The 17,424-nt window shown below is 39.7% G+C and overlaps 1 protein-coding gene across 2 annotated transcripts in view; it reads right to left on the bottom strand.

The window, feature by feature from the left end:
• Positions 1 to 16,571, bottom strand: part of sptbn5 (spectrin, beta, non-erythrocytic 5) — a 56,948-nt gene extending 40,377 nt beyond the window's left edge. For both annotated transcript variants that reach the window (XM_078175356.1, XM_033642871.2), the window contains exons 1-6: positions 16,384 to 16,571; positions 12,313 to 12,435; positions 3,889 to 4,056; positions 2,177 to 2,293; positions 1,129 to 1,286; positions 826 to 1,054 (exon numbers count right to left, since the gene is read on the bottom strand). In XM_078175356.1, coding sequence (XP_078031482.1) covers positions 826 to 1,054; positions 1,129 to 1,286; positions 2,177 to 2,293; positions 3,889 to 4,056; positions 12,313 to 12,426 — 786 coding nt within the window. In that variant the 5' untranslated portion in view covers positions 12,427 to 12,435; positions 16,384 to 16,571. The remainder of the gene's footprint in view (positions 1 to 825; positions 1,055 to 1,128; positions 1,287 to 2,176; positions 2,294 to 3,888; positions 4,057 to 12,312; positions 12,436 to 16,383) is intronic.
• Between the last annotated feature and the right edge of the window lie 853 nt (positions 16,572 to 17,424).

Genomic DNA, 17,424 nt, shown 5'->3' with positions numbered 1-17,424 from the left:
TTACTGTCTTTGTGTGGTGTTTATTTATTTTATTCTTTATTAGTTTTCTTGTTGCTGTGTTTAAGTGTTTTCCTCAGCATCATTTGACATAAATATATAAACTTTGTTTTATTGTGGTCTGCAGCTGTGTTAAATTTCGAGTCCCCCACAGTGTTGCTGTTGCTTCTGTGCGCTGTAGCTCTGTCAGCAGGTCAATTTAATCCAGCAGTAATCCACACTGACTGACAGGCAGGAGGTGGAACCTGACGGATTACAGGAAGTCACCGTGTGAGTGTGAGCCAGCAGATGGATTACAGGAAGTGAGTGTGTCTACAGTCACCTATTTACAGTTACCTATATGTTACAGCTGACTTTATAAGATTTAATCAGACAGCAGGCAGTTCCTACAGCAGCCTGCAGAGGGCAGAAGAGTCCATGCTTTGGACCATTTGTGTGTCTGTAGATCACTGTGGGCAACAAATCAGCCCGTTTCTTTTACTACTACAGACTGTTTCTATTCTTACATTAAAACACATCTATTGGATTCTGACTGAAGTATAAATAAAAATACACAAGAATATTTTACAAGTTATGACACAGAAACTGGTTTGATCTCTCATAATTTTTCTCTCATGTACAGTACAAGCTTTTATCGGCTAATGATAAATCAGTCTCAAAGTAACTCATGAATGTAGTGGAGTAAAACTATTAAGTAGAATAAAATGGAAACTCAAGTCTCAGTAAAAGCACCTCTAAATTATATTCCAGTTCGGCACCTGACTGTGTTGTACCCTGAACTTTACGTGTGATGTGTGTGTTACAGGACGGTGGCTCAGTGGTTCAGACCTTGGCGAGTCTCTTCTGGATCGTCTGTCCCTGCTTCATCTTGGAGAAGTAGTGGTAGTACAGCGACACGTAGGTCATGATGGACTTCTCGTCTGGATGGGGGACCACCATGTCGTCCACCTCCAGCAGCTGCATGATCCCGAACTCCCGTTCCGCCAGAGAGAAGGCGTGCTCCAGGTTACGGCCGGGGTCATCGCCATGGAGACGGCTGTAGTCAAACAGGTCAGGCCTGAGATGGAGAGAGACAGAGGATGAGCAGACTGGATGGAAGAAAGAAAAAATGTGTGTGTGTGTATGTGTTACCGGTGTGCGTGGATGAGGGCGTTGAAGGCGAGTCCACTCCTCCAGCTGGACGAGAAGTCCTGCACTTCGACACCCTCGTAACCCGCCGTTTTCCTCTGACACCAGATCAGCAGAGCTTCCTTCGCCGAGCGATGAGCCACACTGCCTCCACCTCCCACCTGGGGGTGAGATGGGGAGAGGAAAAAGACAGGAAGGGGAGGAGTGGAGGAGGAGTTAGATGACACAAACCAAAGAAAGAAAAGAAATGGAAAGAGAGAGAAAAGAAGAGGAATGGAAAAAAATGGAAAGATGCAAACAGGTAAATGATGGAAGGAGGAAATTAATACAGGAAGTAAAAGAAAATGATGAGAAGAGAGGAGGGAAAAAAGATAACAGCACAACAGAGTGAATGACAGAAAAGGAGGAGAGAAGAGAAAAGGAAAGAAAGCATGAGAAAAAATTATATAAAATGTAAACAAAGGAATAAAACGGAAAGAGAAGAAGGAGGTGAGGAGGAAAGAAGGAAAGGAGGAGAGGAAGTAAGAGAAAGAAAGGGAAGGAAAAGAGGTGAGGAAAGAAAATGAAAGTGAAACAAGGGAAAGCAGAGGACAGAGAGAGATAGAAAGTGGAGAAGATAAAGAAGAGAAGAGAAGGAGAGGGATCAGACAAAACAAGGAAGGGAGAGGAGGAACAGCAAAAGATGGAAAGAAGGAAACAGGAGGAGGAAAGAATGACAGAAAAAAAGGACAAGAGAAAAGAATGAGAAAGAAATTAACAGAAAATAAAGACAAAGGACAAAATGGAAAGAAAAGGAGGGAAGGGTGAAAGGACAGACGAGAGGAAGTAAGACAAAGAAAGGGAAAGGAAAAGAGGTGAGGAGAGGATCAAAAATAAAACGGGAAGATGGGAAGAAGATGAGGAGAGGCAAAAGGCCAAGAATAAAAGAAAAGATGAAAACAGATCCAATCAGCACACAGCTAAAACTGTGTTTTCTATGTAATTAGATTTCAGGTCACAAAATAATTTAAAAACACAAATCCTCATATTTAAACATAAACTGATTCCCGACCTCGTCGAGGTTGATGGGTCCGATCTGGAACCTGAGGATGATGATCCACAGCAGACCCAGGATCAGCGTACGGTCCCCGTCCACCACATTCTCTGGACCAATCAGATCCACCCGAATCTGACAAGAGAGAGGAGGGACACTGATCGCTTTGTGGCAACAGACTGTCACATTTACACTTGATGGAGCTGCAACAAAAAGTCATTAAATCCATCCCTTTAAACATCCAGATGATTTTTTAAAACAGTTTACAAATAATTAGCCTATAACAAGCGTCCTCTAGAACTATCTGGAGGTCAGTCTCTGTTGCAAGAGAAAAATTGTTCACTCAAAAATTTGTCTGCTCAATATTTAAATTTTCTGTTCATTCAGTGTTCAGGTAAAATGACAGCTGTAATGTGCAAACATCAACACAAGATGGAGCCACATACAACACACTAAAAACAGACAGAAATCATGAAAGGTCCAAAGACTTAGGTCTCTGATGCCGGCCTCACACCACAGACAAATTTTCAATGTGGAAATAGTTTTTCGATTTTTTGACGTGGACAGGTGAGTTACCTTGGTTTTTAGAATTCTGGATGACGTGGACAAGTGAGTTAGCTTGAATTTTAGGACTCTTAATGACATACAGGTGAGTTAGCTTGGATTTTGGGACTCTCAGTGACATGGACAGGTGAGTTAGCTTGAATTTTAGGACTCTAAATGATGTAGACGAGTGAGTTAGCTTGGTTTTAAGGACTCTGGATGACGTGGACAGGTGAGTTAGCTTGATTTTTAGGATTCTAACTGGCATGGACAGGTGAGTTATCTTGATTTTTAGGATTCTAACTGGCATGGACAGGTGAGTTATCTTGATTTTTAGGATTCTAACTGGCATGGACAGGTGAGTTATCTTGATTTTTAGGACTCTGGATTACATGGACAGGTGAGTTACCTTTGGTTTTTGGAATCTAGATGAAGTGGACAGGTGGGTTATCTTGGTTCTAGGGCTTTAAGTGATGTGGACAGGTGAGTTACCTTGGATTTTTAGGACTCAGGATGACATGGACAGTAGAGATGCAAATCTTGCGGATATATCCACGACATCCGTGGATATATCCGCAATCCGTGGGTGGATGGGCCGATAAAAATTAACACTGTAATTAATTTCAGGTGGATTGCAGGTGGATTTGTCAGTTATATTCGTATTTAAACGAGAAGAAACGGGAGGGGATTGCACACTCCGTAAAACAGGGCACAAGAGGACTTGACTTACTTCAAAGACTTTTAATATTGCAACAGAGAAAACAATATTAGCCTAGAGTAATTTTACATTAGAAATGTGACCACATTCGAAAGTAGCCTATAATCTTTTAATTGTTAAGTCAAGAAAATGCGCCTATATGAAAAATGAATGAGCACGAACAGCTGGAGATAATTTAAATGTAAATACAATAACTTAATGTTTGGCGCAGGTTGGGTGCGGGTCTCTAAATTTTAGAAGATAATTACGTCGGGTGGGTGGCGGCTGGATGATTGTTGAGTGCACGAGGATTCGGGTGCGCTCAAACGCCATCCGCGCATGTCTAATGAACAGGTGAGTTACCTTGGGTTTTTAGGAATCTGGATGACATCCACAGGTGAGTTAGCTTGGTATTTAGGACTGTAGATGATGTGGACAGGTGAGTTAGCTTGGTTTTTAAGACTCTGGATGATGCGGACAGGTGACTTACCTTGGTTTTTAGGAAGCTAATGGCGATGCTGTTGTTCTCCAGACAGTGGACTCTTAGTTTGCGGCGGCTGGGCGGAGGCAGCGTCTCCCTGGAGATGAGCTCCAGCAGACGAATGAGGACGACTCCGGTCTTCAGCTCAGTGTAAACATCAGTCAGCTCCACGTTGTCCTGCAGGAGGTGAAGACAGTTAAACACTGACAGCTCACCTTTTACTCTGTGATGTCCTGTTATAACCCAAAGTCAGCATTTTAACCAAATTCTGTCATTCAAAACTTTTAGTAATCTGAAATAGTATGAAGTATTTGTACACTAAAATATTTTTACTTCAGTAAAGGATTTGAATACGTCTTCCACCTCTACATTCTGTATAGTGTAAGCGTTTTTTCTAAGGTGTGAGGAGACATGTTTACAGCTCTGTGACTGACAGGAAGTTCAAAGTCAAAAAGCTAGTTTCCCTTAAATCATCCTGAGAGTCGAGTGCTTCTTCCTCCTGAGGTGTGTTACATAACGTCTCTGTCCACTCTGCGTCAGGACATCCTGGTTATCTGCAGGTCAGGGAACATCTTACAGCGAAGAGCAGCTCGCCAAGTGGATTCATTTCTTCCAATAAGAAGAGTGTTGGCTTTAACTTTAGATCCAACGTGTTTCGGTTTTACAGCTCCAAAACAAAGTCCACCATGTCTTTCTCCGTCTCTTTTTACCTCTGTGACCACAGAGCCCACAGTCCTGCTGATACCGAATTTCTCCGTCAAGTATTTTACTTCCTGGGGTGTCGGTGGCTTAGTGGTAGAGCAGGCGCCCCATGTACAAGGCTGTTGCCGCATCGGCCCGGGTTTGGCTACAGCCTGTAGCCATTTGCTGCATGTCACTCCCCCTCTCTCTCCCCCTTTCACACTTGTCTGTCCTGTCCATTAAAGGCTAAAAATGCCAACAAAAAAAAATATCGATTTTAAAAAAAAGTATTTTACTTCCTTCTTCCTCTCCAGTGTCAGGATTTGCTGCTTTTGTAAACAGAATATTTCTGGGTTTTGGAGTGTTGATCGCACAAAATGAAGATGCCACTCTGGACTCTCCGAAACTGTAACAGACATTCTCACTATTCTCTAACATTTCATAAACTGTACGTTGAGTTGATTGAGAAAAAAATAACTACTTGTCTGATGTAGGAGCTGTATTCAAATTAAAGAGAAGTATAACTGACAGGGGAAGGAATCACCAGAGGCTCCTTGATAAGATGTTAACGTGATACTTAAATCACGACACAATATCATTGTGAATTTAATCATTTTGCAATATGCTGAGTATTGGGATATAAAATCGCAATTTACTACCTTTTTTCAACTGTAAATTATGTTCCCAAAGGGCATCTTTGTCAACATCTGTTTTATCCAATAAGAAAGTTTTCGGTCTGATCATCTCACTGAATTGATTTACTATTCTAGGAGGCTATGAAAAGTTTAATTTTAGTCAGGATCTCTTTAGTCAAAGTAAACTTTATTCCCATTTGCAGTATTATATTTAGTGATATGGCTCTGGTGGGGACTCTTTACCTTTCCTAGGCCTACGCAGAAAGCCTAATGTGGAGAGAGCACACCCCTCTGCCCTTCCACATGCCTACATGGAAAGCCTTGAGGCAGAGAGGACAAGCCTCCCTGCCCTTCCACGCACAGACAAGGAAAGCCTGTGGCAGAGAAAGCACATCTCCCTACCCTTCCATGTGCCTACATGGAAAGCCTAAGGCAGGGATAGCAGCAGACCACCCAGGAACAGAACAGAGCAGCATCAATGCCAAACAGAAATAACATTGATAAGTCAGACACAGCATGAAAAGGAGGAGCTGGGGTGGAGGCAGGTTGCAAAGCAGCTTGCAGAGGAAGCAGCGACAGTAGGCAGGCCAGAGCAGTATAGGGTGCCATGAGTGAGATTTATCAACAGGTTGCTTAGAAAGGAATCATGTGATCTATCAGCTGACTCCCTTCCATCAGTCCGCTGATCCATCAGTGAGTGGGCTGTTTGAGATCAGCTGATGTAGCTGGGATGTGAGCTAATAAAAATAGGGGCAAATAAAAACTGTCTTCAGGCCAGATTTCTGATCAACTTGAACGACTGGGGGAAAAAACAACAACAACAAAAAAAAAAAACAGCCATTAACATGGAACTTTGATGATGATGATGATTGTTATTTTTATTATTATTAATCAGTATTCCCTTTGTTTCAACAGTTTAAAAAAAAGGTTTGGGCCTTCAAGGCTTATTACAGTGACAAAATTACTTGTATGTTGCTTTGGTTTACCCAATTAAAAATATAAAATATATTGCATCATTATTTAAAGACATAACAGAAAATAATTTAAAGGTTGTTAACATCACACTGAACTCTTTGTTGGAGTTGAGTTTTAATCTCCATCACTTTGTTGTTTGTCAGCAGGATGTCTATAATGAATCTTTAGTGGAAACACTGGGCGTGGTCAGATTTCAGATTCAGCTGTAAAAAGCACAAACTGACATGGAGTGATGTGTTTGGGTGTAACATCGAGCTGTAGGAATTCCAGGAACCCTGTTGTCTTGATATTTGGTGTGTGTTTATGTTGGTGAAACAGGAAGGTGGACTATCTGAACAGTCTTTTATAGAATTACCTCAGTTTGATTTCCTGTTGCCGTGGAGATAACACAGTGACTCCTGTTCACCACACCCAACACAGAATACAACGCCATAGAATAATAAAAAAGAATAATTAGCTCCATCAGCTTTGAGTTGATTGAAGAGCTGAATAGAGCTGCAACTAAATACTATTTTTTTTTTTTTTACTAATCTGTTAAATACCTTCACAATCAATAGTTTGGACTGTAAAATATCTAAAGAGGGGGATAAATGTCAATCATAAGTTTTCAGTTGTTATCAACGAATCATTGCAGATCAGTTATATTAGACTATATAAATGGATTACAAAGGTACTCTCTGAATGTCAAAGAAACTAATAAGAGATATCAGATAGATTTCGTGGAGTAAAACCAGTTGTGTTAGTACTTTTAACTCAGACAGGTACGAACACTGGTCTTGGTTTTGATGGAAATACATGAGGGAAAGTACAATTAGCCTACCTTGTGTTTTACTTTAGCAGTTAAGTTTGAGTAAGGGAGTGTTCTTTACTTGTCAAAGGAGGGAGTGGCTGAGGTATGAGTTCATTTTTTATTTTGTTTTTCTGACCCTCCCTTAGGCTAGAAATACTTTTCCTTGAGCCTCCCTGAGTGACTGGTGAGAAATGCATGACCCTCCCTCCACCATAAATCAGATTTTAGACTTTAAAATCTGATGTTGAAGACAAAATCCTGTAGTTCAGAAAAGCCTCAATTTTTGTTACTCATGCTGGTGTATGCTGGTTAGTTCATAAAAACGGTTTTGGAAAAGAAAATTAAATGGTATGTAGAATAAAGTGATTTGGATGAAATATCACTATTTTAAGATCATGTTTGATTTGGAAATGTGAAAATTCAATGATTTTAAAAAGCTGCTGTAAGATAAATACAAAATACAACCATTTGTATATCCCTCTGCTAAGATAAAATAAAAAACATAAGTCCCTCCCCAGTGCTTAAAATATTATTGACATGCCTCCCCCTCTTTCCAAATTTTAATTAATTGAAGTTTAATATTAAAGATATGTCAGTATTCAGGGGAGACAAATAATTTTTTAAGCAGTGGAAAAGGACTCTTTTTTGGCCTAGAGGAGGGGGCACACAACTCTAAATGGCGTTATTTTGTACTTGTTTACTGCAGATTTTTTTTTTTTTTTTTAAAGGAGGTGGGTTCAATTTGTTTCTAATTCTAAAAAAAAGCTTTAAAAGGAATTTTTTTCAAGGAAAAGTGCCTTCCAAACCCCATTTGGAAGTTACGTTTTCTTCTACAAATTGGCAAGATTACACCATTTATCACAGCCAGAAACTGTTAAAACAGAACTTATCGTTTGATTTTCAAATTTCTGACGGTCCTTGAACACATTATGTGGGACAAATGCTTCCATCAGAAAATTCATAATTAAATCTGAGCATAAAATAGTGATATTTCATCAAAATTATTTTAACCTACTTTTAAAGTTTTACCAAAGATAAATAAATAAACTGCACAAACTAACCAGCATGCACGACAAGAGTGAAAAACTGAGGCTTTTATCAGCTCCAAGATTTCGTCTTTAACTTTAAACTTTCAAACATCAGAAGGTAAATTTAAAATCTAACAGCTAATTTATTTATTTATTCAAATAAATAAACAAACAAAGCCACACCCAGCCACCCTCCTCCTCTGGTAAGTAAAGAACAGTCCCAAAAATTGTATTTCTCCTAGCTAAGGTTAGGTTAACAAGGTCAAACCACATATTGAGCTAATGCTAGCTTACCTAGCCTCTGAAGCTAACTGTAGTGTGCACTCATGTTAGCTTTAGCCGATCATAGCTTCATTTTGAGCTCACAGTCGGTGGAAATGTTGGATATAAACGTTGACATCGTTCCGGGCAAATATTTATCACTCTAGGTGGACTTTAAGACATCAGCAGAATCACGAGAATGATTTTAAAATCTAAGCTGCTGCTAAAACCCACGATCCATGAATCCGCTATGGTTGGGAACTGTTAACCTCATAGTTCGCGCCACGGTCCTGGATTGATATGATTAAACACAAACATTTCCGTGACTCAGACAGTAGTATAATTAATCACAGGGAAAGCGAGAGAAAATAACACTCACCGCAGAAAAGATATTTCCCTTAGTGACTTATCAGGCGGGGAGCAGGTGATGACAGGTGAGTGTACCGTAACAGAAAACATGATTGACTCCGACTGACTGAAGAGCTAACAAGGTGAATTCAAACATGGCGCGGAGAGTCTTCTTCACCGCCGCACTGTTGTTCTGCTCGGCAGCACCGCTCAGTGCTGCCGACAGTGGCCGGAATATACACTACAACAGTTATTTTCCTCTTAGTATAACAGTAGTAGTTATATACTGTATATAATTATATTAATTTAATCTAATTTGAAAATATATTTTAAATTAACACTTACATTTAAAACTATGATATAAAGAAAATGTGTTATTCTATAAATCCCATATTATTTATTTAAAATACTTCAAAAAAAATAAGAATATGATAAAAATATATTCAAAAATAATATAAAAAGTATATATAAAATATAAAATAAAAACAAAATATCTTACTCATTACATTTTTTTAACTTCTCAAGATTGTTTATTTATTTAACTATTCAATTATATTTCCTGTAAATTCCATATATTATTGTCTGCATGATGCCACTTACAGATAATTTCATCTTCTTCTCTTTTATTTCTTTTATTTAGGTTTTTGTTTGTTTGGTTGGTTGTGTTTTGTGTTTCTTTTCTTTTTTTGCACTAAAAAGTGTAAATTAGTTCAACTGATGTGCACATTTAAAAAAAACAAAGTGTAAGTGTGCAGCTGTGGAGCTCATGCCATTATATACTCCCAAAATGTCCAGAAATACTACAGAGGACATGACCTCAGTGCAGATGGAAACATGCATTTTCTCTCCCTGCTGCCATCCCACAGAAATCCCAGAGGAATTCTGGGAATGAGGAGCAGCAGCGGGCCTCAGTGTTCAGCCAACAGCTGGCATCCAGTTATCAGAGAAAACACGTGAAATCAAACCCAGAGCTACATGAACCGACTGGAATCTGTCAAACCTGCCCGAGACGGAGCAACAACTCTTCTATTTTTAATCTATAACATTAGTGTGAGAGCGTGTGGAGGCTGAGAACAGCGTTCATACCTGACGATTAATGTGTTTGTGTATGAGCTGATAGGCTGCAGTTACATGACTCACAATGATAACAGATAACAGGAGGAATGGCACTGACATCATCACAAAAACTAAACAAAGCTTATGTTATATTTCCATTTTCTGTTCAAGTTTCCTTTAATATAAACATTCTAATTCATTTGATCCATGTCTCATGTCGTGATAAAATTCATAACACATGTTAAAGAAGCTATTGTGAACAAATAAAGGTGTGCCATGAGATTTTGGTTTGCCCTTTGTTGTGCCCTGGGCACAAAACGTTTTAAAACCACTGGTTTAATCTGTAAAGATGAAACATGGTTGAATCAAATCTTTATCTGCAAACTAATTAAGCAGGATTTATACTTGTGTGTCTCTATGCCTTAGCCTACGCAGCTTATGCCGGTGTCTGTGTCACTCTGCAGTTACACCTTCAACACACTAGTCTGCGGTAGGGATACTATTAAGTGCTCTAAAGTTTAGCTGATTCAAAACACACATTAAACACACATTAAACACACATTAAACATGGCTTAATAGAGACAGTTTCAAACACAAGTACACAAATCAGCTTCACTATAACTCGCAGCATTCACAGACAAACACTTGTCTTTATCTGGACACATTTTCCCCACAAATACAACATGCTAACATTATTAGCACAAGCCTATGGCATTTTACATTGTATAAATTAGCCTAGCAGCTAGCAGACTTTTCCTCTACTCATATGAAGCCAGGGACAACAGCAACATTTAACAAAGGTAACGTTACAAAATTCGGCTCCATTACAGCTCACAAGGTTCACTGACAAAACAACTGTCATACTAAACATGTTTTCCAAACAAATACAACATGCTAATGTTATTAGCGCCAGCCTATGGCATTTTACATTGTATAAATTAGCCTAGAGCATAGCGGAGATTTTCACTTCTCATATGAACCCAGGATAAATCACACAGACTTAAAATGCCTCACATTTTGTGGAGGCTTTATTGTCTTCGTGATTTATTGTTTCTTATCTGTAAAATGAAAGTAGCCTAAATAAAAGCTTTGTTTCCGCTGAGGGAAATGGTTTCAGCTTACAGTAAGAAGTGTAAATCCCACTTCAGTGTCTTGAGCTGTCAGGTAAATGTGGTGAAGTAGACATACAAAGTAAAACAAAGTAGAAATACCTAAGTAAAGTACCTCAGAAAATTGTAACTTGAGTGAGTATATGGATTGAAGCGCTCATCTCTTTTTGGCGTCAGTCACATTAAACCAGTTAAGTTTGTCTAAGTGTATCAACACTGGATTTTCAAAGGAAAGTGTCTCTGTCTCTGTTTCTGGTCCTGCTTGGTTCAGTGCTGCATGTCAGAGTCAGCACAGTGGGTTCAGTGTGTTCAGTCCTGCTGTGTTTCCATGCCGGCTCTCTGTCTGTGTGTGTCTGTGTTTGTCGTTGGATCAGTCTGCAGACACATGCAGGCAGCGTCATTAGGATTATTATTACTGTAACCACCGTTAATGCAGGAAACATCCACTCAGCACATTTCTGTGTCTCTGCTCCACAGTGAGTCAGCATCAGTCCTGGATCTGGTTCACCAACAAGAATCTGGAGTGTTTTTATGCCTTTTCAGTTTTATATCTTTAGGAGTAAATAAAAACTACGTACAGTGTCGGAATGTAACTAAGTACATTTACTCAAATACTCTGTTTAAGATAGTCTTGGGTTAATGTAGCATGTGCTGATACACTCCAGTGGGGGTGGAGCCTATCCCAGCTGATACTGGGAAAGATGCAGGGTACACCCTTGACAGGTTGCCAGACAAACACAGCAACCTGGTTTCATTCCAAAGTTGTCGAAATCCAGTGGTTGGACAGCGACTTGTGGCATCAGAAACCAACGAAAAAGGCGTCCTTTAACGTCAGCATGATACACGGCTGGTTGCCATTATAATTTAACAGTCCTCGGCAGCGTCAGGGGGAAACGTGGTGGGACAAGAATGAAAGTTAAGCCAACAAAAGTCCAAGTAGGGCAGGCAGGAGGGGTGGTGGACAGGTCCAACAAGCACTAACCTTCACTCAGGAGGCCGGTGTTTGCATTTCATAAGATTAAAAAGCCAAACTGTGTTCTTTTTTCCTAAACCCATCCAGATGTGTTTGTTGTTAAGGAAAAAAATCATCAGTTGGCGTTGTTTTGAAAGACTGTATGTAAACGGTAAATTTCCTGTGAAAACATAAATGTATTTTGAAAGAAAACAATGCATGCAACCACAACCAACACACCCAGGGTACCTTTCACGTCGTATCTGGATGTTGAAGGTCCATGACCAAATGTAGATATGAGACGAGGTCAGAGTGAGAATGTGTTGATCACAGGGCTGACACGTAGAGACAGACAACCATTCACACTCACATTCACACCTACGGACAATTTAGAGTCACCAGTTAACCTGCATGCCTTTGGACTGTGGGAGGAAGCTGGAACACCTGGAGAAAACCCACGCAAACTCTGGGTTCAAACCAGGAACCCTTTTGCTGTGTGATGACAATGCTAACCACTGCACCACCATGCTGCCCTACGTTACCGTGTAATTTATTAATAATCTTGAAACTGTTAAATCTTTTCTTCGTCCTGTCTCACCCCGTTCTTAGTGAAGACGCTGTTCATCCACTTGGTGAAGGTTTTCTTCTGGACCGCCATCCTCTGCTCCTGCAGCTCTCTGACCCGCCCCGCTCCATCCTCCTCGCCCTCCATCCTGATTGGCTGAAAACACAGAAAAAGTCTCAAAGATGGTAAAAAGAATTTTTGCATTTTTTCTCTCAGGTAAAAATCCCTCAGAGACCAAATATATTTTTAAAAACTCCTGAGAGTAGAAAATAGACGATTGATTGCATATAAATACAAGTAAAGTGAAATAAAAGACACAAATATAGTTAAGACTATGTGATGTGTAAAATGTGTGAAAGCAAAATATGTATGTAGAATTATGTGTGACGCCAAACATTAAAATGCAGGACATACGAAGATACACATTCACAGATTATCCACAAACACATGCATGCATCTTATTCACCAATCAGAGTGACTGATATTCACAGTCACAGCTTCAGTGAGTTAAAGACGGTCATGCTTTCAATCAAAGTGATTTAATCTAACTAACACTCAGCATGCAGAGCACAGTCTGTGGTTCCAAAGTCCTGAGCTTTAACACCAATCATCTACCACGAGCACCTGCCGACGTCTGCAGTCTGGACCAGAGAGAAAGTCATCCAGACAGCAGTCACATTATTACCTCTGTCTGTCTGTCTGTCTGTCTGTCAGCAGGATTATGGAAAAACTACTAACTAACTAAAACCTGATTGTCATGAAACTCAGTTGAAGGGTGCAGCACGGGCTGAGGAAGAACCCATTACATTTTTGGATCCGAATCGAGGGGTGTATACACACATTGTTTTTCACTTTTGACCCTGGTGGAATAAATGCCAACATCCTGAAATCCAGTGGCTGGTAGTACAGTTCAATAGTGATAAAACAGCATAACACTTTTCATGTCACGAATTATGATCAATATCTAAATGATCTGCAATAAACTACAACAGGGTTATTGAGGAAATACATCCAGACAAAAATAATGATTGCACTTGCAAATTTGCATAACACAGAAGACTGGACGATTGGTCGTGACCGAGGTCTGCACTCTCCAAGTGTTCCTGTGTCATATGAACAACCTGGTGATTTGTCTGTTCTTACAGTCTGGGCAGGCGTGGAACTAAACAGGTAAATTTGGTCCTGTGGTAGAGGCGAGAGAAAAAATCACAGAGTCATGTATTCTAAAAGGTTTATCCTCTGGAGAGCAGGAATGTGATCAGGATATTTCACCAAAATATGTGCATTACATTTTTAACATATAAAGGCAAATTCTTTCCTGATGGTAACATTAGCCGGTCAAGCAATCACCAGGATTCATCTTCTGGTGAGCAGGAATGTGATTCTGACATTAAACAGAAATCTTGTGCATTAAATTTTGGGTGAATTCCATCCTGCTGGTGGCGCCAGAGGTTCATAAAATGATCAGGATTCTTCCTCTGGGGAGCAGCAGTGTGACCACGACATTTCACAGAAATCTGCGCAGTAAATTTTGAAATTTAAGTGTAAATTCTGTTCTGATGGTGATACCAGAGAGTCATGAAATCAGCAGGATTCTTCCTCTGAGGGGCAGGACCATGCCCAGGACATTTTACAGAAATCTGTACATGAAAGTTTGACATTTAAGAGTAAATTCTGTCCTGAGGGTAACACCAGAGATTCACAAAACACTGGAGAGGAGTAATGTGCTACAAAAAAAAGGAGATTCTTCCTCTGGGAGCAGGAATGTGATCAGAATATTTCACTAAAATATGTGCATTAATTTTGATATTCAAGGGAAAATTCTGTCCTGATAGTGACATTAGCAGGTCACGCAATCAACAGGATTCTTCTTCTGGGGAGCAGGAATGTGATCAGGACATTTCACTTAAATATGTGCATCAAAGTTTGATATTAAAGGGTAAATTTGGTCCTGATGTTGGTGCCAGAGGGTCATAAAATTATCAAGATTCTTCCTCTGGCGAGCAGCAATAAGGGTAAATTCTGTCCTGATGGTGACATTAGCAAGTCAAGCAATCAACAGAATTCTTCCTAGGACATTTCACGGATATCTGTGCATTAAATTTTGATATTTAAGGGTAAATTCTGTCCTAATGGTGACACCAGAGAATCACAAAATGACTGGGATTCTCCCCCTGGGGAGCAGGAGCGTGATCCTGACATTTCATAGAATTCTGCACATTAAATTTTGATATTTAAGGGTAAATTCAATCCTGATGTTGGTGCCAGAGGGTCATTAAATTATCAAGATTCTTCCTCTGGGGAGCAGCAATAAGGGTAAATTCTGTCCTGATGGTAACACCAGGGAGTCACAAAACTGGGATTCTTCGTCTAGGGAGCAAGAATATGACCAGGACATTGCCATGAAATCTGTGCATTAAATTTTGACATTTAAGGGTAAATTCTGTCCTGAGGGTAACACCAGAGAGTCACAAAATCACTGGAGAGGAGTAATGTGCGACAAAAAAATTGGGATTCTTCCTCTGGGAGCAGGAATGTGATCAGAATATTTCACTAAAATATGTGCATTAAATGCTGACATTAGACATAGAACTTTTTAAAATTTTGTCCTGTGGTAGAGGCGAGAGAAAAGATCACAGAGACATGTCATCTAAAAAGTTTATCCTCTGGAGGGCAGGAATGTGATCAGGACATTTCACCAAAATATGTGAGATAGATTTTTAATATTTAAAGGCAAATTTTTTCATGATGGTGACATCAGCAAGTCAGTAAATCACCAGGATTCCTTCTCTGGGAGCAGGAATGTGATCAGGATATTTCACTTAAATATGTACATTAAATTTTGATATTTAAGGGTAAATTCTGTCCTAATGGTAACACCAGAGAATCACAAAATCACTGGGATTCTCCCCCTGGGGAGCAGGAGTGTGATCCTGACATTTCATAGAGTTCTGCACATTAAATTTTGATATTTAAGGGTAAATTCTGTCCTGATGGTGACACCAGAGAGTCACAAATTCATTGTGATTCTTCGTCTAGTGAACTAGAATATGATCAGGATATTTCCCTGAAATCTGTGCAATAAAGTTTAATATTTAAGGGTAAATTCTGCCCTGACGGTGACACCAGAGGGTTACACAATAATCAGGATTCTTCATCTGGGGACCAGGAGTGTCTCCAGAAACCTTCATGACAATCAGGCAAATAGTTGTTGACAGACAGATATCTCACACATCAAAAGTCAGATTTTAAAGTTATGCAATGCAACGTTTTCTCTGATTGGACAGCCATGTGCTGGCAGCTGATTGGTCAAAATTTAAGGTCACTTTCACTGAGTCGGCAGTTTATTTGGTTTTATGGTGACAGAGGTTGTCACACCCTGTCGATGAAACACCGCAGTAAAAATACTTGAGCTGTTGTAATCTGTGTTCAGGTGAAGTGTGTGTGTGTGTGTGTTACTTTGCAGATTAACATTTTAGTTCAAACACCTAAAAAAATCTCCATTTTACTGGGTCATCTGTGTCTATTATGTCTGTTATTAAATCCTGAAAGTCTGATTTTCTTGCAACAAATGTTTTATTAGAAGTTTTATTAATATTCTAGAATAATGTGACATTTTTCTTGATTCTAAAGCTGCAATCTCTTAATCTGTCTCCTTTAAAAATCCCACACTCTATCTGCATCTGAATCGTAAAAGGAACTAAAGCTGTCAGATAAATATAGTGCAGTAAAAAGTACAATATTAACCTCTGAGATTTAGTGGAGTAGAAGCAAAAGGTAAAGTGACAATAAATGGAAATTAAGTAGTGTTAAATATGTATACAAATATAAATCTATCTCCCTGCCATCACACCTTCTTGTACACATGATCACATCATCAGGAAACAGAGATGCAGAATCACACAGGACTAAAATAACCTGCAGATAATAAATCCTGCAGAACTACAAACATGTCAGAGCAGAGAAACACTCACGGATCTCTAAACTCCAGATGTACACACACTTAGAGAGAACAAAGGAGACAATAGAGAGGGAAGAGAAGCGACTAAACACATTACGTTCTGCACATAAACACACTCAGAGAGGACACAGCTCTTATCTTACCTTTCTTCTGTCGTCCTCTGGATCGTCTCAGCTGTAGAGTGTCAGACAGAGTCAGAGGCGTTTTGGAATAAAAACCAACATCCAGTCTGAAGTTTGTGTCCGTCACCAAATGTTACCACAGCAGAAAAAAGTGTGTTTTCATGTGATGTGTGCGTGTGTGAACTTTGAAGCCATTGGATTTACAGCATGAGCAGCTCTGCTCACCTGACAGCAGGTGCAGGGGTCAAAGCTCACGCTGACAGTATGATCGCACACACACAAACACACATGCATACACAAATTATATTTTTAAACTGTATTTGAACATTTTAACTGCAAAAATCATCCAAATGTAAATTCCTAATCCTCATTTCAAACACACACAAAGTCAAATTCTGTTTTTTTCCACTCTGTATACACACACATGCACAAACATGACCTATACATGCATTACATGGAGAGATGTCGGACTGAGACCTTCTTGAAGAGGTAGTCTCAGTCCGGTTCCCACATTGTTTGGGTTAAACATGAGCATGTTACAGTCCTGGAGGATTATTAATGTGCACCTCCTCCTGTACTGCCTTAATATGCACATTCAGCACATCCAATGCATCAAAACATTGTTTTCTAGTTGGAGCCGCGCCTCGTTTTCAAACTGTATGGTTTGACTAAAATGAACAATGACAGCAATATAGTCCACGATGAGCAGCGCTAAAATCAACCTGCGTAGTTGTCCCTCCATTGTGACATTAGAAAGTGTCACATTTATCTTGCAAGTGTACTCTTCTTCAACGTTTGCTTTACTTCCTGGATTTTTCCCACTTGGAAATTCTGACCAATCAAGAGCAGCTTTCTCACACCTTACATGGGGCGCCTGCTCTGCCAGGTGAGCTACTTGTCACCCCATCAGACTACAGATACAAACCTCATACAACCCCATGTCAAATTAAACCCAAACATTCAGCCAGTTAACATTTCAGTGTGTCTAGTAAGTGTAGAAGTTTAGTTCACTTGCTGCAGTAAAAATCAGCTCCTGTGCAGTGGAGTTACAGCTGCTGAAAA

This window comes from Epinephelus lanceolatus, chromosome 15, assembly GCF_041903045.1.
Source record: "Epinephelus lanceolatus isolate andai-2023 chromosome 15, ASM4190304v1, whole genome shotgun sequence".
In the NCBI taxonomy this organism is placed as follows: Eukaryota; Metazoa; Chordata; class Actinopteri; order Perciformes; family Serranidae; genus Epinephelus; species Epinephelus lanceolatus.
This window is presented reverse-complemented; position numbering and strand designations above follow the sequence as displayed.